The sequence below is a fragment of the Pygoscelis adeliae genome, unplaced genomic scaffold (genome assembly GCF_000699105.1).
Source record: "Pygoscelis adeliae isolate BGI_AS28 unplaced genomic scaffold, ASM69910v1 Scaffold13, whole genome shotgun sequence".
NCBI classification, from domain to species: Eukaryota; Metazoa; Chordata; class Aves; order Sphenisciformes; family Spheniscidae; genus Pygoscelis; species Pygoscelis adeliae.
Window position 1 is genome coordinate 1,888,164 of NW_008824499.1, and position 22,261 is coordinate 1,910,424.

Consider the following 22,261-nt stretch of genomic DNA (forward strand, 5'->3'; position numbering starts at 1 on the left):
ACCTCTGTGCTGCTGAATATAAGATTGGAAGATGGTTAATGAAAACACTGTGGCTCTTGTTTGAAAATAACTCTTAGAAAATTCTACATTCTGTCTGGAGAAATCTTAAGAATGCATCCCACCAAAAGCATCCTTCAAAGCATTAACTAAATTGTAACACCAGAGCTGATTGATGGGCTTCAGAGACATCTGTACTCTGCTCTTCCTAACCCCAGACCTGCCTGCAAGGCCGACGCTGGCTGGCAGCCCTGAAGCCATCCTCCTCAGGGTCTTTTTAAGCCACTGGACTGGAACGGAGGGAGAACACCCACCTAAACCTTCCCAGCTCTGTAATTCTCCATTGGTATGTTCTGCCTCATCTTTTCCTCTGCACCCAAACTGAACTTAATCCAGTGTTCTCTCACTATTGCTGCAAGAGGTATGGGGCTGTGTAAGCTATCAGACCAATGAAAAAGGTGACTTATGACCCCGCTTCTCCAAATTATCTGTCCACAAATCTATAGATGTAAGTAAGTTTATGCATTCAAGCAGTCCCACTCAATTAAATGGACTTATTTAGGTGCAGCTCCTTGACAAGTTGGGATCTGAGCAGCATTCGGTCAATATTGTGCAAGACTTCACTTTGAAGGGTCAAGGCCTTGCTCCTACAGATCAGTCTTGGAAAATAGAAATCAGAAGTGATTCAGTCCAAGTCATGCACCTACTTTTTCTCCTCCATTTTTTCCCCCAAGACAGTGAAAACAGCCTATCTCCAGCTCCCTTTCCCTCGGGAGCAAATCACAGATGCTTATAACCAAGGCAGAAATAGATTCCCGAGGCAAACAGAGAATTTTGTCAAGTCCCCAGCTTTCTCTGCTCCCCAGATCCCTGCTGGGGTGCTCATAGCCAGGTGGCTTGTGGCAGTCGATGCATAGTCCCGTGGGTACCTTCACCGTGCTCAGCCCCATGCTGTGCTCTGGAGTGGGCAGTGCAGAGAGCGACGCAGTCAGTGGTAGGCTCTGCCTTGCCACCTTCCTCAGCTAGTCCAGCACCGCGACTCCAATCTTAGCCTCAGAGTTATACACGAAAAACAATGAAATGCAAGAAATGAAGTACAATGTGCAGTAGACCACAGGACAGACAGGTGTGAAGACTATCAGACAGGAATTAGATCCTCCTACAGGTACTACCCTCAATGCTGCTGGTTGCAAACTGCAACCTCCTCCAGTTCTATCATAATTTAAGGAAGAGCTATATGTAGATGGAGGATGACACAATCTGTAGGTGTCTCTGAATTACTTGCTGTACGTAGAAGCAGTGGCAAACAGGCCAGCTAGGACTGCATGTGCAGTGACAGACTGAAAAGCTCCCCTGTGAGGATGAGGGAAAGGGAGCTGGGAGAGACTTTGGTACCGAGTAGAAGCACATGGAAAGCCCAGTGGAAATATGAGGCAGTGTATCTTACATCTGAAAGGTTAGAGCATCACCCAGCTCCTCCGGGCCTGAGGACAGGCCTTTTGGTCAATGTAGACCGCAAGAACTGTAAGAAAGATGCCGCTGTGTCTGACATGGGCACAAAGCTCTACAGTCACCCAAACAGAGCTTACTTTCTCATTTCTGCATTCACTCTAGCTTCCCATTGACTTGTGTGTTTGACAGCCATGCGTTGTTCCTTATCCATCACGCAGAGCCTCTTTCCTACTAGTGCTCCAAAGGAACACAGCGATATGACAAAAGCATGTTGAAGGAAAATACTCGCTCACAGTAGCAATCTTTAAAAATATAAGCAATACCCTGTTGTTCATATCAAAATTAATTTTATGCTTATGATGTATAGATTTTTAAAGGCTTTGAGATGAAGAGCTGAAACTCAAAGTACATGCATTTCCTTCCTCTGCTCTGAAGTCCCCTTCACACGAGTGCACAGGGGAAGTACCTGTGAAGACATGTATTGCAGCATCCAGCTGCTCCGTCCGCAAAGGCAGAAATATGTTTTCCACTTATTTGGCCCTTCACATTTCTTAACGAGTTGTATTTATGTAGCATGTAACTTCATGAACGTTTCAGGGATTTTTAAATATTTAAATACTCAGACTGTATTGGTAACAGATGTTCAATGATATATTTAATTTTTAGTTTTACTGAAAGTATCATGTATCGGTTGATATTTTCTGTAAAATATAACTTTGAAAGAATGCCTAAGTATACTGTACTTCCAGGAAATGTATCTGAGCCTTTCAGCTACTGCATTAAAGTGGGCACTTCTAAAATTAGTGAGCAAATGTTCTGAGAGTCTAATAGGATTTCTTGTTTGCCAAAAAAATAGTGCTTTTAGGAGCACAATCTTTTGTGTAATCTCTCTCTCACAAGACAGATGGCATCATTAATTGCCTCTACATCTAGTTAAATTTAAAAACCTGTGCTTAAATAATGTTAAAGTTGTGGTACATGCTGACAAACATAGGAAATAGTAAGGTAGAATCAATTGGAAACAAGGGAAGAAAACCAAGACAGAACAGAGAGGAATAACAAGAGACCACAAGAAACACTGACTGATTTAATATGTCCTTGTTCATGCCAAGAAGTGTCACAACCTTAATAATCTAGGAAGCATTTCTGCATTTTGGTGAACTCCTAGCTTAAGTGAAGCAATTGGCAAAACTCCCATTGACTTCAGTGGGTGAGAATGTCATCCCTTAATCTTTTTAAAGCAACTTTACGTGGAAGTTGTCCAATATGGCTTATCCGCAGTTCTAATTACAACGCCTGTGTAAATACATTTTGGGAGTCAAATGTAACTGTGATCTGTATTTCAAAGCTAACATTATTCCAATTCTCTGGTTTACCACAGTCACCCTACAGTGGTGTCAGTTACCAAAAGCCTGATTTTAAGCCTTCTCCGAGCTTAAAATGGAATATAATTATCACAGCACTGCCAAAGAGCCAGCTTTTGCCAATAGATACCATATGCTAACTCTTTGGTTTTAAATACAAGCCCTGTGTTTAAAGCCTTTTCTCACACCATACAAGCTGTGATTTTCAGACGCCTAGGAGAAACAGACACCCAAATGGACTTGAGTGCGTACAGCCACATCAGCTTCTGAAAGTCCACCCATACTACACAGCCTGTCCCATTAAATACAGATATGTTCCCTTTTACTGTTAAACACCTCTTAAACAGTGAGGGTGCTAATTGAAGATTGTAGAAGAAAACAACGTCAAAAGAGCGAAAAAACAAGGAGATGCATTGGAAATATAAGAAATAATTGAGACTTGATGCTGAGATCTTGAATTAGCATCTGTATCCATATGCTAATTTTGAATTTGTATAGTTGTACCCAGTAAGCTCAACAATATTATTCATCACTCACAGTAAGGATTTTATGTTCTTTAAAAATCACCTCATTTTCTTCAGTCTTCAAACACAAGGCCACTACCAGAGCACCGAACGCTCAGTCTCTTCACCAAGATTTTACTTCATTTGTTTTATTTTAGTCTGGCATTATGCTTTAGGTTTTTACACCTGGCTATTATAATGTTCAATCCTATTGGCCAATATCAACCAGATTTGCAAGAAGGTAAAATCAAATATATTCAACTCCCATGAGATTCCTAAAATAAGCAAGCGGACAGAGGAAAGAGACCTTACTAGTGACCTTACAATGGGAAAAGCTGCAGGGTGAGTTCAGCTGGAAAACACGGGGGAACTTAACTTCAAGGCACAAATCTATGGAAACCTGGCTTCACTGTTTTTAAGCTCATGGAAGTGTTTTTATTTTTAAGCAGAATACAGTATTCAATAATGCCCTTTATTGGGTTTTCACAGTGTCTGACTGGTGAAAGAATTTAATAGATTATGTTGTGACAAAGAAATCTGACTTTATGAATAAAACAAATGCCAGATTACTCTAGCATAGAAACACATGAGATTAGTATTTTGTTACAAACGATGATCAAGGCTGATCATCAACATTCATGCCAGGGATTAAACTGCTTCTTTAAATCCGTTCTCTTACCTATTTGTTCCTTGGCACTGAAAGCAGTGTGTGTTGGGACGATATCTTCCATCACCTTATAAGATCTGAAAGTTCAGTTATGCGTTATAAGGGACAGTGGCCACCCCTCCTCTGCTTCCCTGCCATCCGTTGTAGGCAACAGCAGATTCTGAAGTCAATACCCTTCTGCTGTCTTGATTTATTATATTACTTTTTATGTTGTCAAAAGTTCTGATACAGCTGGCTGAGGTTTTGCTGATAGGCTTGTAAGCTCTGGCAGGGAGGACTAGAGTCACTTGGGTGGTTCAGATTCTACCTTTTAAAAAGACCCCATCACTCATTTACACAGAAGATTCTCCTGGGCAGGATTCCATGAGAAAACATTTATTTAGTCCCTTCCATTCTGCTCAGTTATGCCTGATGTAAGTGGTACCGTGCTCCAGCACTCCAAAACTGCAATGGCTTCCTAGCAGTGTTTTCCTTTCTAGGTAATTCAAGGTGTTAACCTGTTTTCCTTTTCATTCACAATGAACTGATATCCCACAGTCAGCTGTTCTGTACCAGCTGAGACAGTAACTCCTGACCCAGGGCTGTAACTTCTTGAGACATGATAACTGGACTGCTTTCCATTACCTCTCTCTACTTAAATTAGCCATTACGGTGTAAACCAAATTGTTCATCACTACCATCCTATTTGCTATAAGAAATTGTCAATATCCCCTTTTCCTTAGATTCATCCTCAAACCTCAGATCTGCATTCTTACAAACACTGGTTTACTCAAAAGAGTGCAATAATCCCTGTAATTATTTTTACAGAGCAAAATACAAGAGATTCAGAACATTTTGAAACTAAAATCATCTAAACATCTTAGCCATAAGACCGTCATCTGTAATTACCAGCTTAATGCAGAATGCACTTATGTTAGGGGAAAAAAAGTCATTAGGAGGAATTAAAATATTATTTTCTTATCACTCAGCTTTGAAAGAATCCCTACAGGCTTTGTTGGTTACTCTTCAGGCTGATGAAAAAGGTTCCTCAGGTCCACCTGGCAGATCAGGTCTAAATTTTATGCTATTGTTAGAGTAACCATGTGCTTTACCTCCCTTCAAATGCCTCATGGCTTAGAAATGAAGTTTCTTCAAAAGGGCAAAGCTTTCTCCTGATATCTGTTGGAATCCAGTAGGAAAGCAGACATTTCTTAATCTCGGGAGGACAGCGTGAAGTAACATATCTGCCCCACTCACCTGCTGCTCCATCGTTTGCGGATGGATGAAAGTCACAAAATCAACTGAGAAGTAACCAAGCACTCCTTTAGATTTACAGGTTTCTCCAATTTTTAAGCAGAGTGAATTAAGAACTGCTGGATCAACAGAACATTGTGGAATGGTAGTGCCAGATGATCGCAAAGGACCGTCAGCATGGAGCTGGTCTCCAGATGACACTATTTTTATCTTGCCTGTTGGCTCTATCAGCATATCCACCGTAAGGTTTGTGACATTTTCTGAGAGTGGGAAAGCTTCTATCACACCACCTAGTAAGAAATGAATTAGCTGTTAAGCTAGTAATCAAATTCACATGCGATGCTTTTCAGAGCGCACAGAATGAAACCATCCAGCTCCTATTGTGCTCAGACATTGCAGAGAGGACTGCTATGGAGATACAGCGAGTAAATAAATGTAATGTGAGCAGCATAGCTAGAACCCATGAATCTCTTAGAAGAGAAAAGTTATCTCATCTACTATAGCACCGTACAGTTCAACCAGTGGCTTTTGAGCTGCAGATGCTTTGCAAGCAGTTCCAAACTGGATATATCACATATCTGACAGGAGAAGTATGCTCTTGGGTTGTATGAATGAATCCTGGGCTGTGCTACAGCCCAGCTAGATGCCAGGCCCAGAACGGCAGTGAAATGCAATGTCGGGACCTCAGGGGAGTGGCATCTCCTACTGTAAACTAAGCTTGGAGATTCCCATCCATACGATGTTCTGAGATAAGGAGTCTGCCTTTTGGTATTAATCCACATGAGGAACTTGCTGTGTGGATGGGAAGGCTTGTAGACAACAACTTCTAGCAAGGTTGTCGGTAGGAAAATCACAAAGAAAACCGGTTGGCATTCTGGATTTGCCTTTTTACTGCATATAATGCCATAACTCATTTAGTTAGGATAAACTAATATGTAACAAAAATTGGTACTATATATGTTAACTGGCATTATTTTTCAAAAAAATACTTTCAAAGCTTTGAATCATCTTTGTCTCTTCCACAGATAAAGAGATGTATGAAACATATATATCCATTATATATAATACAAAATAACGGCAGGGCAGAATCACCACAGAAATTTACTACCCAACCACAAACACAGCATCTTTTCCTCCAAAATTTGGCATACAAATATAGAATGTTAACATGCCTGTGCAAAGCCCACTCACAGATACACTGATTTGCAGTGACGAGACAAGGGTTTTATCTGCACTGCCTCTTATGGACAAACATGGGCTCACTTCTGAGCTCTACGCCAGTTGGGTACTGTCCAGCTTTGATCCAAAGGTGCCATGAGCGGGCTTAATGGAAGAAGCCCTGCCGAGGAGTTGACACCACACAAACAAAACTATCCAGCTATCAGATTAGAACTTGTTCATATTGCTTTGGTTGGAGGGCAAGAAAGAGCACAGCAATGGTCTAACGAGGAGTCTGTGCCAATGTACCGTGAGGGACAATACGGCGTTGCATTACTGATCCTCAGTGGCAACACCACCTGCCTGGAAGGCAAAAAACTGGGAGAAAGTTCAGCTCCTTTCCAAGCCAGTTAAAGGTTATGAGCACATTGACTTTATGCAATGTATGCATGTAGCATCCAGAGTTTACATATAGCTCCCTTCCTGGTCCTATGGGAAGGAAAAGCAAGTCTTGCAGATGTTTGCTCACCAGCACCTAACAAAGATGAAATATTCTCACATTTACCTACGTGCAAACTCACATGCTAGCATTCCCTAAAGCCCTTTTGCCAAATGTGACAGCCTCCAGTACAGTAACCCAGGATTAAGGAGTTGGTGCTTATTGATTCAGAATCATGTGAGAAAGGTACTCAAGGATTACTATAGGTTAAATGCTTGGACAGGACATATGAATGATAGAATAGTTGCCTATAATTCATTCGTAAATGAACATTTGAAGCATAATGGAGAAATAAAAAGCGATAAATATTTAAATGGGCCCAAGATTAACAAGGATATAGCATACAATATGGTATAATTACTCCTTATAACACTTAACAGCGACTTTGCAGTCTTATTTACCTTGACTAAGAAATGTTTGGAGGAATTTTTCCCATGTAGGGAATCGTTTCTCATTGACTGGCTGTACGTGCTGTGCTAAAAGGCCCGGCAGCTCCTGGGAGATCTTCACCAAAGCTGGCTCCTGCAGAAACAAATTAAATAGAACCACAAGCAATTTTACTACAGAAATGAAAACTGCTTGTGGGGTGATTAAAAACCAGGCCTCCAACAGGCAAAAAAAAAAAAAAAAAAAAAAAAATGTGGTTACTGTTTACCCACAGTCAGGAAGCCTTTTTTAATTTTTCTACTTACTACTCTTCCCTCCTATTGAAAACTGTCCTTCTCTGAAAGACAATCCCCCACCTTCAGTACAGCATCTATTTCATTATAATTTATATCAATAATGTGATCTGGCAACTGAAAATGCTAAGCACTTGGTAACTGCTTAGGGGTCAACACCAGCAGTCACTAACTTCTACATTGTTTATATTTTGAAACTGAGCGTATTGAAATAGTCACATATGCCAGAAATAGTTTTACTGATTGTATGTTTAAGCTGTTATATCAACCCAAACACCCTTTAGTTATTAAAAAAAAAAAAAAGAGGAATGATCAACCAAAAGCATTTCTAAAGTCGGAGATATTCTTTCACACTCTCCAATCCGTAACATAAATTCACTAGTGTATTTGTGCCTCTGTCTTTGCTAGAATTCGATTAGTCATACTATAGGAGATAAACTAGCTTTTTCCTAGTTTCAAATTCTTTACTATATTATCACACACACAAAACAACCCCATTAAATACAGAAACTAACTGCATTGCTTTTACTGTTCAAAAATGTCCCAAAAGTACACAAGCATATAAAGTGCAAGGACCCTGACTCTATTGCTTCAGGCTCCTTTTCTTGCTGCTTCATAAGCATTTGCCTGCTTCCCCTGGGTCTCTCTGCTTCTGTTTTACATCCTCTCTCTCCAGCATCCCATGCTTCAGAAGATGACCAACCGTCCTCTGATCTTGGCAATGTCCTAAGCTTCAATCATATTATCTTGAGCTCTGGAGGAACATGATAAAACCTTATGGCTAACATTTAAATAGGAAAAAAAAAATCTATTTTTCCAGACCAGTGAGACTGAAGAGATGGGCTTTGTCATGAAGCGCATGATGTGACGTAACCAAAGATACGAATTCAAAATCAGTTTACTGTGATTTATCTACCAGAATGAGGAGAAGGAGGATGGGCCAATGACTAGGGTATCAACTTTGCATATAGGAGAGCTAGATATATGTTCTTCCTGAATGCAGTCTGCCTGTGAGACTTCGGGAAAGTGACTTTCTGTCTGTGCTTCAGCTGTCCAGCCATGAAAGGGGGCCAATTGCTGTCCCTACCTCACGTGGAATTGAGAAAAAAATGCCTTTAAAAATATGGAGGTGCTCAGATAATGATGCTGATCTGGCCTATGTGGGATCCTATAATATACTAAGGAGAAAAGTATGTTGTTGACTTTAAACATCTCAGAAAAAGCATTAAAAATGGTTTTAGTCAGTATATCAATATACTAAGCAGCATGACCTTAACCTTATGGCAAAAAACAAAGGACCACGTAAAACGTGGGATCCAAGTTCACAATTTACCCAGATTCAGGTCTTACAAATTGTAAGGAAATGAGCAGTGTAAGAAGGAATTTAGATTTTTGATAGCTCAGCTGACTAAAACAACAGCACAGTGAGCAAATATCAGTTGGCCTTGTCTTGGTTTGTATTTGTGTTGAAATATTGCTAAGCCAAGAAGTCACAAGATCAGGTGGTTCGTTGCACAGTGAAAATAAACGCACCTTTAGAGAGAGGATCTGAGCCATGATGGATGTCACGGAGTTGCTGACCTACAAATCAGTTTGCACCTGTCAGTGCATTCCACGATACCTCCATCACAGAGTCTCATCCCTGAGATCTAACGACTTTGGCTATTGTGCAATTTAAACAGAAATATAAAACCAAACAAACAAAAGAAGAGGTATGCAATGGCTGCCTGAAAGCTTTTGATAAATTACAGGGGAAAAAACCAATAATCTCTGCTGGATGTGTAGAAGCATTTGAAAGTGCTGTGACCAAGCTTGTATAAGTAAAAATTAAACTATGGGCATGTGAACTGGGACACAATTTTCCATTGCAACAATTCCAAGAGGCATGAGGGCAGCCGCGCCAGCTCCATGGAACAGTGCTGGGGATAGTTGTATCTCCTTTTAGACAGAGTTGTTTTCAAGGATCACACATGGCTGTGAAAAAAAGCTCCCTAAACTGGCTGCAAAATCAAGCAGAACTTCCAAACTTTGAAGTGTACCGAAGGGCACACTTACCTGGCTCACAAATGGAGGCTGCTGGTAAGACACGGAGTCTCCAATTCACCTCATCTATATATATAGTAACATCATATGCTACTACTCTCTGTGCATATGATGGACATTAGACAGGCAAGACTGTTATGATACTTCCTCGACAGACCCAGTGTTGCTTACTTAAATAAGGTCAAATAGCATTTGAAGGGGACATGAACACAGGATGAACTCAGAACGTCCATTAGGGCAATGCAGGTGCACAGCGCCAGGCTCAGAGGGGTCTTGCAGTTCAAAGCACCCTCGGTACTTGCTGACTGTGAAGGATGTGTGCATCAAAACCAGTCGCCTTACAGAAAGGCAACAGGGGCTTTTAAAGAAATAACTAATTCAAGAAAATCTGAAAAATCTTCTTGTGAGATCAAACCCAGTGTAACAGTGCTTTTAACAAGTAATGCCTAGATAATCAAGGTGTGCACAGAAGGGAGTCAGGCAACTGCTTTTTAAGGATCAGCACCTGGAATTCTAGTTGAAGTTTTTTTGCAACTGTAAGCTCTAAAAAGGCAATAATCCTGATTATAGGGAGTTTTAGTAGGCAAATTCAAGCCCGGATCCAACATTCACTCATGAAGTCAAACCTTTTAAAAGGATCAGTGCTCGGTAGGCTAATTTCATTTAAATTGGACGGTATCTCCAGCAGAGCTTACCAACGTTTTACCTCTTGATGCGGCCCAAAACAGTTCAGAATCATAGGCTCAATGGAAACAGGGAGCATTTGTTCAAATCTTTCAGCTGATGTTTCTTAGTACCAGTAAAAAAGGAGCAGCCTAAATACTGTTTACATCCTGTAGAAATCTTTAAATCTATCCAAATCTGGTTTGCACCTTTTTATGACAACAAATAAGCACCAAAAAAAAAATACACCTTTTCTCCCCTAAATATAAAATAATTTCTCACCCTTCTGCTAGCTGAATCTTGAAAAGCTTTCTTAGAATGGCAGTTGCAACAAAAAATTAGGACCAAATGTGGCATATGTTGAAGGCACTGGTAGGAAATCTACTCAAGACAGATCAGTCAGCAAAGAAAAGCCTGTTGAGAAGATAAGTAAATAAATAGAAAGAAGAAATAGACACAGAAATAGGAAGAAAGACCTGGGGACAGAAAGAGGCTGCAGAGCAGAATGCATGAGAAAGACCTAGGGCTTTTTAGCTAAAAATCAGATTGAAAGGAAATTATTCAGACCTTGCAAGCAAATAGAGTGAAGAAAGTAACTCCAAATAAGTAAAGCTGACTGGGCCAGAGAAGAATAAAATCAGCAGACAGATCCTCAGCAATACAAACTGCCACATCTCTGCTGAAGTCAATGAAGCTATGGCAATTTATGCCACTTCAATGGCACTATGACAATTCATACCATTTATGCAGTATATCCTTTATATGGCGATCAGTAGAGCTCTGATAACTTATTCCAGCTGCCTTGACGTGAATTGGTCCAGCCCGGCTTATTCTTATGTTCTCAGTGGCACCAGCAAACGTGGCAATATTGGAAGAGTCCAGTGACTGCTGTCTGACTGTCCAAATAACTTTCATTATTTCCTATTTTGCAAACTGAACTGATTTGACATTTTTCTTAATTCAGACATGTACATGCTGGCCAGAACCACAATCTACCACACTGAACAAAACAATTTGAGAGGTTTATAAAAATGGAAATGTTTTTGGAAGTGATACACTGAATACCCTGTCTACTTAAAGCTTGCAACCTGATTTAAAGCCCAGGCATTTAATTGTTAACTGCAAATTTCAAAATTAAAAAGTGCCAATTTTGCCTTCCACGAGCTGGAAAAGTATGTTCTGATAGAAGGTAACATCATGTAAACCAGCCATCATTACCAAGAAACACAAATGTTTTTCGTATGTAAAATTGCTTTGTAAAATATTTGCTCCATCTGCTGAAAGTAGCAAAGACAATTTTCCCTGATAGCTAATGGCCCATTTCAGCTGTATGGCAAGCGATTCACCGTGGCTGCAACTTGCATTAAGTAGAATGGCGAAAACAGTGCACAGAATTCTCCACTTATGTAGTATTATCTACTCACTGCTTCCTGAGAGCCCGTCCCTCATTATCACGGCCTTCGCTTTGGATCAGCACACAGGACTAGGGTTGCTTTGACTCAAGAGGCTTTTTGTCAAAATGAGGCACATATGCTATGCTTCAATACAAAAGCACAAAACAGCCACTTTCCTTGACTACAAGAACAAGAAGGTTAGTTCTCTTTCAACTTTCCAGCACTTAAACTGCTGTTCCTTTTTTCACACCACATGGGGCCATGGTTTTCTCTTCTGGCTCATGCTGTCACTCTGCACGCTGAGGATTTCAATATATAAAGATCAAGCACTTCTTTTAATTCTAAATTCAACTACATACACATACAAACAAAAAAAAGGCAAAAACCCCCCTCCCAATTGCTTGTTTCATTGTATACTTTGCTACTTACCATACCCCTATTGAAAAGCGCATGTTTATATTGTGCCCTGAACTACTTCAACATCTGCTAACAGACCAATAAAAAATAAATAAACCAGGATTGTTTAGAAGGAGAGATCCTTTCTATTTCCTCTGAACACTCCTAAACCGGCAACAGCAATATACTGCGAGATCCCTTTTCGTAGATGTCATCTCGGAAAACAATATATGCGGGGAAATCAAAGATGAAATCACTACAGCCTGTGCTACCAGAAGTCAGACAGAAGGAGGATCTTGAAAGCTCTACAAGTTTGTCAAATAATTCTGCATGTTTATGCACAGAGTGTTAATTTGAGATTAGAACAATTTTATTAAATAGTTTGCTTTCTTACTCCAAAAAAATTCTCCATGTGCATTGCTATTTTATGCAGAAAAGCGCATCTTTTGCGAAGTTGCAGCCTTCATGTTTCAAGGTTCCCCACATCTACCTTCAGAGCGAAGAAAATGTACCATAATTGTCATAAACTTCAAAAACGTCTCTTAAAAAAAATATGTTTATTTCAAGTGCAACATTTGTAAGTTCAGGACACTGGGATCTTAATCCTCATACCAAATGAGATAAGTAATATTTGAATGCATCTTTTCTGTATTTTAATGAGAGCTCTGCAAATGCACAAACAATTCAGATGCCTTCAGACTAAAAATATTTTCCTAATTAATTTATTTTCCTCTAGTTCGGTCTATAAATTTTGTTCACTTTTGTTCACCTTTCTGGCTTGTATCTCTAAAGAAAGGCATCTAATGAATTCCAAAAATGTGATTTCAAAAAGAAAAAAGACATCATATAGATAATCCACAGTCACTTCCCAGGAATTTTATCTAAATTGCTGAGATGTAACACTAAAGGAATTGTCAGACAAAACCTGCATTGCGTTTCACAAACAACACACAGTTAAACTTCTTTTATTCTTAGACTTGCCTATGTGTTACTTTTTGGATTTTAGCAAAATAAACATTTTTAAAATAATCCAAGCAGGCATTTTATTGGATGCGATAACATTAACAGATTTCAGATTTCTTTAGTACTCTTGCTTTATCCTCTTCTTCCACAGTGTTATTGCTACAAACTGGCACTTAAATTCAATTGATTCAAAATATTCTGGATCCATATGGCCTAAAACCCTGGAGCTGAAGTTCTGATATTGCCTCACTGCTGTTTTCTAGCATTTGCCTCTACTCCAGTCCCCAGATGGTGGAAGTAACATTTAAACCTCCTTTTCTCTGCCTTGTACAATAGACCTTGGCACCATTTCAACTGTTTACTCCGGTAATTAACAGCACTGATACCACAACAATTACAACTCCTACAATCTTAACACAATAATGCTATGAATTAGTGAGAGCTAATGGCTGGAAGGTATAGTGGTTCCAGACTGCGAGATCTGTGCATTTTTAGAATAAAATAAAAGGTACAAACAGCACGCTTGCGGTAGACAATGATTACCTAGTAATTAGTTTACACAAAGCTTCCTATTTAATGGCAAAACGCTGTAATTAACGCGTGACAGAAAATCAAAGGGTACTTTGTAAGCATATGAAAAATTAACACTGCAGGCCTATAGCTTTATGTACTGATTAGAAGCATATTAAATCAATAGGACATACAAACCAACAGCTTGCATATCTGATTATTGCAAGTCTTAGGAATGGATATCATGGCTTTAATTTAACCAAGGGATACAATTATCATGCTTTATTTTACTTAGGAATTAAGAATCACCTGAAACCACTATGGCAGCTACACAGATATATTAATAAGCTGAATAAGAACACAACAGTCTCCAGATACAGTGAATATTTAAACTATTTAGGATATATTGTTGTCAAAGCACTGCGCATACTAGGAAACAACCTGCAACTGTATTGCTTTATCAGTAATCCAGTTCTTCCTTAACTCTTTGGGTTCTCTTTTCCTATTAAACATCGTATCAGTTACAAGAAATTTTAAAAGCCTGTCAAAACGCTGTAAATGCATCTTCTGTGTATCTGTCAATGTTTCTGGCCCTCTTCAGGCTGAAAAAATTACCACACCTGCAACTGCATGTGTACAGTAAGAGCAGCAGCAAAGACTACTTGCTTAAGAACCCCCTCAGTAGACTTTAGGTGTTATACTAAGACCAATTCAATCGCTTGCAATTTGTTCCGGTTTCAGTAATATTTATAGCGTTGCCCTAGAACAAAGCTGGTGGCATTACAAAAGGTGATCAGTGGTGAAAATGAGAAAGGAAAAAAGCAGTGTTAGGAAGCTATACTGTATTCAAAGACAGTCAGAAACGATAGTGTGCTGGCAATGCCATTTTTCTAAAATTACGTCTTTGACAGTATTACGGTTGGTTTTATTTTGACCTGTTTGTAAACATATGCTCTTTACTCTGAATTCCTTACTTCAGTAAAGAAACAAGATGTGGTATGTAAGCTTCAGGTTTCTTATAGTGAATGCAATTCACTCAACCAGTTAAAAATCTCACCGCTATTCCTGATTTTCAGATAATCACAAAGTTTATCTAACTACTTATTACAGCACTTTTGAAAGTTGACCAAAAAAATGTAAAGGAACAGCCAGCATTTTGCAGCATTTTATCTTGGCCTTTGAAACTGTAATTTTCCAATAGCAATCAGTGCAAAATCCAGCAACCAGTGTCCAAATATTGCTTTATGCAACTCAGACCAAAAGTTGGATTTTCTGGATTTGTCACCTTTTGAAGAGATTTGGATTTCTTCTTACACATTTTAGTGAATTAACCAAGATATAGTCTATAAGGAAAAGAAACCGTGACAAAATACTGTGACACAACTAGAGGCAGTAAGATTCAAACACTCTAACATTTAAAACAGTAGGCTGCCCAAGCGCATTAAATAGCTTTTTTCTTCTACAACAGATATCTAATGGAGAATTTTGAAATGGTTGTGTAGCTACGGCCAATTATAATGGCTTATTGAGAGAATATTTGTTGCTTGTTTTTGTGTCTTGTTCTATTCTTGTATTTTCAGCTCTTTATCACCATGTTTATCCCTTTTTTTGTCTTCAGTCTGACCTTCATTATCTTTAGGATTGCTGATAGGTAAACTCACATCATGTTGCTGGTCCTGGTGGTTAATTAAGTCTCACAGTGCAATAAAAGTTAATTCTAAAATTAATTTGACTATTAAATATCTATATCACTAGATTAACTATTTAGAGTTATAGTAGTTATACAAGTGGGCAGGATCTCTGCATACTCCTGTATTATTTTACGTAAAAGGGGGACTGTTAAAAGAACAAAAAAGGCAACACTAACAGGAAGGTGATGCTATCCTTCCTCTAAAAGGGAAGAGGACTGCAAGCATCATGAGTTTGAGGTGGCAGTTTTGAGTCCCAAGATTCGAAGTCAGAGACCAGGAGGCATCGCAGACTTTGACAGGCTGGTGTCTGGTCAAAAAACAAACAAAAGGCATTAATATATACTTTGTAGATCACTTCAGCTTGAATTCTGAGTGGGCATCTGAGCATCCTTCTTCACGGTCGTGAGAGTATGGCTGTATAAGGTCTGCTTAGCCCCGAATCTTGTCTCTGACAGTGGTCACAAGTGGCTGCCCAGGAAAGTATGAAAACAGAGCAAGCATATTCATTCCCCAGACACTCTCCCAGCCTCCAACAATTTGCAGCTCAGAATCCCTCTAAGCCAGAGATTGCATCAGCAATAATAGTTAATAGTTTTCTCTTCCATGAATTTATACAGTCTCCTAGCAAGGGTCCATATAAGTATAGGTGAGATTTTCCAAAAACTGAACTGCTGACTTTCAACAGGAGTGAGATAGCCAGCTTCTTAACATACTTTGGAATACCATATATTAATAAGTATTATGGGTATCTTTCTTTAGATATTCCAAACAGGCCCTCATGCAATTGTCCTATTGTTTTTCCACTTACTCGAGTAGTAGCAGAACTACGTTTTTTGCTATGCACGGACTAACTGAAGCTTGAATTGGTACAGAAAATATGTTGGAAAATCACGATAGAATGGCATAAGAGCATTTCACACAGCATACATGCCTTACATGCATATGTTAAACAGTTAAAAATCTGTGCATTTATTTGCTCCCTACAACAGTCATTCACATTGCAAGATACAATTAAACTGCTAAGGTGTCTCAGTACTTACTGATGTTTTTGCATGTAACTGGGGCCAGATCCCAATATTCTCTTTCACACTGGAGAATATCTCCATAAATGGCCTCACAATTGCCAGATGTGCACTTGTGGAGGCAGCAGTTCTCTTGATACTGAATATCATTAGAATCTGGGCCTCAGGATGAAATTTTTTATATGCTGACAGACTTCAGCAGTGCACAGTAGGATGAAGGCCTTACAGAGACATTCAGCAGTTTGTGAATTCTACCCTTTATGCAGTAGCAAAATAATTGTTCAGATAACTCAGATGCTGCATTAAGTTAACAAGGTAAAATACATTGATAATCCTGTCCTGCACTTTTGTTTGCCCAATGTTATGTTTGAAATGAGGAATCTAAAATCAGTCTCATTTTTAGATTGAATAGATTTTTACACAGTTCAAACTCACCAACTACATTATTTTTAAGGCTGTTGCCTACTACATACCAATGAGGAAAATCTGGGTATCGTGTCTTAAACTGCTATGCAAATGATGCTATTTGTAAGTATTAACATAATTTAGTGCTTACAGTCATATTCTTATTTCTAATAATTCTACCAGAACGGAGAGTCTTTTCACTGTACTCTTAGCCTGCAGGATAGTCTTTCATCAAGAAGCTGAATTTTTTAATAACCTGCCAGCATACGTTTTGTATGTGGCAGCCTATGCCGATGACACAATGTCTTCATTATCAAAAGAAACAGGTCTACATACTGTAATAGGACATTAAAGCATGCCTGTGCTCATAAACTAATGCTTTGATGTTTAAATGTGTATCATTACAATGGTATTCCTTAACAAAGGATGATTTTAATCCTCTGCTCTCAATGGTAATACTCAGTGGAGACTGCAATTCATTATATATAATAAAGGTCTCCCGTTCTACAAAAGAGAGCTAAACTCAGAAGGCAGAAAAATTTGAACACACATATTCAAACAAGACGTTCAAAATGGCAGTAAGTTTCACACTTTGCCAAAGCCCACTTTAATACTGGTCTGGATTTATGGAAGCTTGCCTGCTGACTTTAGGAAATTAGCTCAAATATGTTATTCTGTATGTATTTTCCAACTTCCAACAAATGTTTATGTTTAAGGGCTTCTAAGGGGTTGATTCCTGGTTGCATCAAAGCTCAACGTAAATACAGTATAAAAGGGAAACCAAAGAAAGCCAGCTATCACTATGTCCGTTATGCAGAGTCACTTAGCCACGAAAGAATTAAAAAGGCACAGAAACAGGAACACTAATACTAACACTAGGTAATACCACTTATATAGGGAATTTATACCAGCAAAGAACTAGACCTGGTGAATCATGTCTTCTGCCCCACTGACTCAGATGGTGGGAGCAGGATCTGGATATATTGTTAGCTTTATGTCCCAGAGAGCTCAGTGGCCAGACAATGCTTCCACTGGGGTGGCTCTCCAGGGCTCTACTTTATACTGCTTGACTGGCGTAGAGTGAGGGATCTTTAGCAGATCAGAGAAACTAGCTCTTCAGCTTTATATGGTAAGCTCTATTTTATAACGTGGAATTATTCTGTAGTTGTCAAATGCAACAGAACTGTAATCAGCACAATTTGAAATTGTAATATACAATATAATTCAATCAAAAATTTCAGAACAGTTTCGATTGAATTAAAAAAATCAAGAGAGCTATAATGAGTAGTTTATGTAAATTAAACAATTCTTTCTGGATACATTCCTTCTGGCTTTAAAACCATTACATTAGGAATGAATTTGGCACCATATACAGAAATATCAAATGCTTATTGAAATTAACACATTTAAATACCAATGAATATTTAAATTACAAATAGTTCTCAGAATGCCATAACTAATGAAGTCTAGTTTCATATAGATTTTTCTGCGGTTGAAATGTATCATCTTACAGCCTCTCTCAATCATGTGGATTCTTAGGAATCTACTAGTGCATGAGTTCATGCTATACTGTTTCCCTCAGTTAAGTATTTATAGGATCTCTCTCCTTACCTAAAGACCCACTATAATGAAACATGCAGGAGTCTAATGATCTCTGAAACCTCAACTGTTCTGTCTTATACAGCTGAAAATTGCTAACAGGCTTAAAAGTTATTAGTGAGGAAAAATGTATGGAAAAAATAATCCTTAGAAAAACAGATTAAAAAAATGATCACTTTGTATGTGATTTCAAATTGATTAGTATTGTTCAACTGTATTAGTCCAACACTTTTGTTCCAGTAATTCCAAGTTTGTATGTAGATGTAAGGGTCTACCGCCTATGTACTTTCATTTATACATGACCTCACTTTGGATAAAAAATGCTGTGTAAAATTTGCATATTATTGCATATGAATGAAGTGTTACGACACCCAACTTACTCCACAGCTGGATGACAGGCATTCATTTGTATTTTGGAATATTTAACTGTTTTATTTGAATTACTGTTACCTACTACTTTGTACAAGCTAGTCTGGACTCTGTAATATCAATTCTTACTAATGTCTTAAAATGAAAGCTCAGAGAAGATTTACTGTGAGGAAGAACCCCAGTGGACTATTAAGAAGCCATGACAACAAACAAGACACCATCCTCCTCCCACATTACTTACGTGTGCCCACTTCTTACTCCATATCTCAGGGCTGTATCTCTGACGTTCCTTTTGAACCCAGTGATAGCATTTCAAATGCAAAATAATATCACAATAGGCAGTGCCATTTCCTCCAGATTCATCATTCACTTTAAACAACCAACGCCGCACTTCCATGTTGTCAAGGATCAGCTGGCTGAGAGCACTAATCATCTGTGGAGCAACGACACAAAGATATTTTGCACTATGACAATATTAAATTGTTCCTCAATTCAGACTTCCAGTTCTCAAATATTGGGACTTGAAATTTATTTTCTAAATACAGTTTCTTTTTCTTAGAGATGCTTGTGTTGTTACAGTTATCTTGGATACGTAGTGAAAGCAACCTTGAACATTTTTTGATGAAGACTCTATGGCCTTCATCCTGTACTTGAGTCCACTTGTGCAGACTACCAAACAGCAACTGAGCACCTTTTGCGGTCGGTGAAGCTGTATTCTGCAGAGAGAAATTTGCCTGTCCAGGCTTTTTTGTCTGATCAGGATCTTAGGTTTTGGATAATCAGTACTGCTCAATAAATATTTGTGACAGGGAACAACATGGGATGGACTAGACTATTTGCAAAATCTGAGAAACAATTGTGCCAGATTCTAACACCAGCCAAAACATCTGTGAAATTTTCCTACTGGAGAGTACACTATATGGTTATAAATGTACAAAGGAGTTACCAGGCAGGCTTTATAAAAATGCTAATTATTTATTTGTGTATGTACACAGATTTAAATGGCTTTAAAATGCCTTTTGCCCAGCTGGTGTAGGATGCAATTAGCTTCTTAGAAACTGCAAATGCCTTTGAACCTGGCAAAAGTAGTACCAGATCTTGTTGCACTGGCTAGAGCCTTCTACATTTTTACATGGTAATTTTTGGGACGTTTGTTTCTTTTTTTTAACGTTGACCTAAAATACAATTACATGTGTGTTCTAGATGCTATTATTTGTGGCTTTTGAGAATCATATAAATGTGGTTTTCTCGATGACACAGTAGTGAAAAGGATCAATAAGATTGTAAGGACTGTACCAATCAAAGAATTATGTGCTACCTTTAAGTGAAAATTGAATCGTGCTTTAACATAGCGTCACCTTGCTTTGATTATTTAACCTAAAATGTCAATATTTCATACAAGCAAACAACAGAAGTAGAAATTCCATAACACTGTAGTACGAATCAAAAGTATTATTCACATAAATTATTTAACAATAAATCAAACGGTTGTTTTTCAGATCATTGATCATATATTTATTATCTACTATAGAAGTTGCAATGTATTTATGTAGCTTATATTGTCTTCCGTGTTAAAGGTGATTAATAAAAAACAAAGTAATGTGAAAAGCCTCTCTAAGAAGTAGGAATACCTACAAACCATGGCACTGATTATTTTCCCGTATGAGATGTAGCACCACCATAAAAATATTTTTTTAAAAAATCAAACATATATAAACTGAACACAGTACAGAAGACTCTTGTGCCTTGTAATTTTAGTTTAGTAATATCCTTTACTTTTCTTACTGGTCATACTAACAAGATAGGTGAATTTAGCAATGATAAGCCGGATACAAGGTAAAACTTCAGTTGCAGATATGCTCAGTGAACCTCCATTTGAATAGGCTGACTTCCTAAGTGGAAGAAATTTTCCCTTCATCAAATACTTAATTTTCCCAGAAATCCCTGTTCTATTTTCAGTCACTGGTAGAACTCCTATTAATCTCATTGAGGCCATGACTTCATCCATGGAGCAGCAACACAAACTGTTTGAAATAACTGAACCAAACGCCCTTATATGTTCTCAAGAAAAACCATGAAGAATACCAGAACAATTGTATTACCTCCTGACTAGGATACAAATTGCATTTAATTGGTCAGATAGAGCCAAAAAAGAACCCAACCTCATACATAATTTAATCAAACCCAGTTAGGGTCTAATCAATGCAGTCATTGCAATTGTACAAAGTTTGCATCCTATCAAGTGAAAACAGGCATCTGCACCTTGACACAACCCAGACCACATCCTGCTTACCTGTTCATTGTTGTAGATGTCAGATTCTCCAGGAGGGGTTGGCACACAAGCACTGGTAAAAATTCGTTTACTTCCAGACTTGGTACTATAGAGATGAGCCACTTCTGGCACTGAGCCTAATATAGGCACATTTAGCATGTCAGCCACTGCTAAATCATCTTTGTGGGGAACCCCTCCAATAATGTAGGCATCTTTGCTCTGGATAAGAATTTTTATTCTTTTGATCGTCTTGGGACTGTATTTCAGCTGAGTGGCTAGGCACATGTGATGCTTCTGTATAAAGATAACATTATTCTTGTTAAAAGGTGTTCTTTTCTATTCCATGAACCTAATTTATAATGTTGCACACAATAAATACATTATTAATAGCAGGCTGGGTTATGACCTATCCTGTAGCTTAGCGGTTTAAATTGATAAAAGCTGTTGGGGTGAGGCTCCATAATCGTGCACATCTTTAGCGTGTTGGAAATGGGCTCACTGGGAATAGAACTAATTACTACACATCTGTATTTATTTGATCCATGCGGAATTATCCTTCTGTCAGTCGGCAGAGAGGCTGGTGGCCTTTGGATAATAGTGATTCATCTCAGCAACACTTCTGGCATGGTTTAACTCTAAAGCTCCTAAAAATCAATACAAAAATGAAGAAAAACCCCTATAGCAGGGAATGTATTTCACCATACAGTTCAGCAGTATTTTAAGTGATTCTCTGAGAATAAACCACTTAGATTTACAAAAGCTTTCACTGATCACATTAAATTACTGGGGATATACATTTCCATTACACAGTGGTTCTGATAGCTACTGTAAATGCAACTGCAGAGTACTCAGGGAGAGGGTAGTATTTTTGTTGTTTAAAGTACAAGGGTTTCAACTTTTGGGGAGGAATTTTTCATTTCTTCTAAAAAAAGAAAATCTATTCCTGAACAAGCTGTTCATGACAGATGCTATAACTTCTACATTTAAACTAAGAATATTAGTCATGACAGGTGAAACCTCAAAAATATTATCTACAACATATCCTATGCATGGTCTGCAGATAACCCGATTATCTTTTTGAAGGTATAGATAGAGGTGCACTGAGGTTGAGACAGATAGGGATGGACATCATGCAGAAATAGTACAAGAGACATCCACTGCAATAGATTGCCATAAATAAATCATAATCGGAACGAGAAGAAAATCATCTTCACATTGAGATTTCATCTGATTTAGGCCCTAGTCAGGAAAGTATTCCTTTTCAGGTTAGCCTAAATACTGGATTTGCTGGGAAGTTCCAGGACTGGAGAACCCATAATATTTTCCTTCAAAGTCCTGGATGCTCCTTCACAGGGACTAAAGTATAAATCCTGATTACACT

General features: G+C 38.4%; 1 protein-coding gene across 1 annotated transcript in view; it reads right to left on the bottom strand.

Moving 5' to 3' along the window:
• IQCH (IQ motif containing H) overlaps window positions 1-22,261 on the bottom strand; it is a 72,543-nt gene that overhangs the window by 15,540 nt on the left and 34,742 nt on the right. The window contains exons 13-16 of the mRNA XM_009321520.1: window positions 20,902-21,174; window positions 18,850-19,041; window positions 7,275-7,395; window positions 5,220-5,506 (exon numbers count right to left, since the gene is read on the bottom strand). Of these exons, the coding sequence (XP_009319795.1) occupies window positions 5,220-5,506; window positions 7,275-7,395; window positions 18,850-19,041; window positions 20,902-21,174 (873 nt within the window). The remainder of the gene's footprint in view (window positions 1-5,219; window positions 5,507-7,274; window positions 7,396-18,849; window positions 19,042-20,901; window positions 21,175-22,261) is intronic.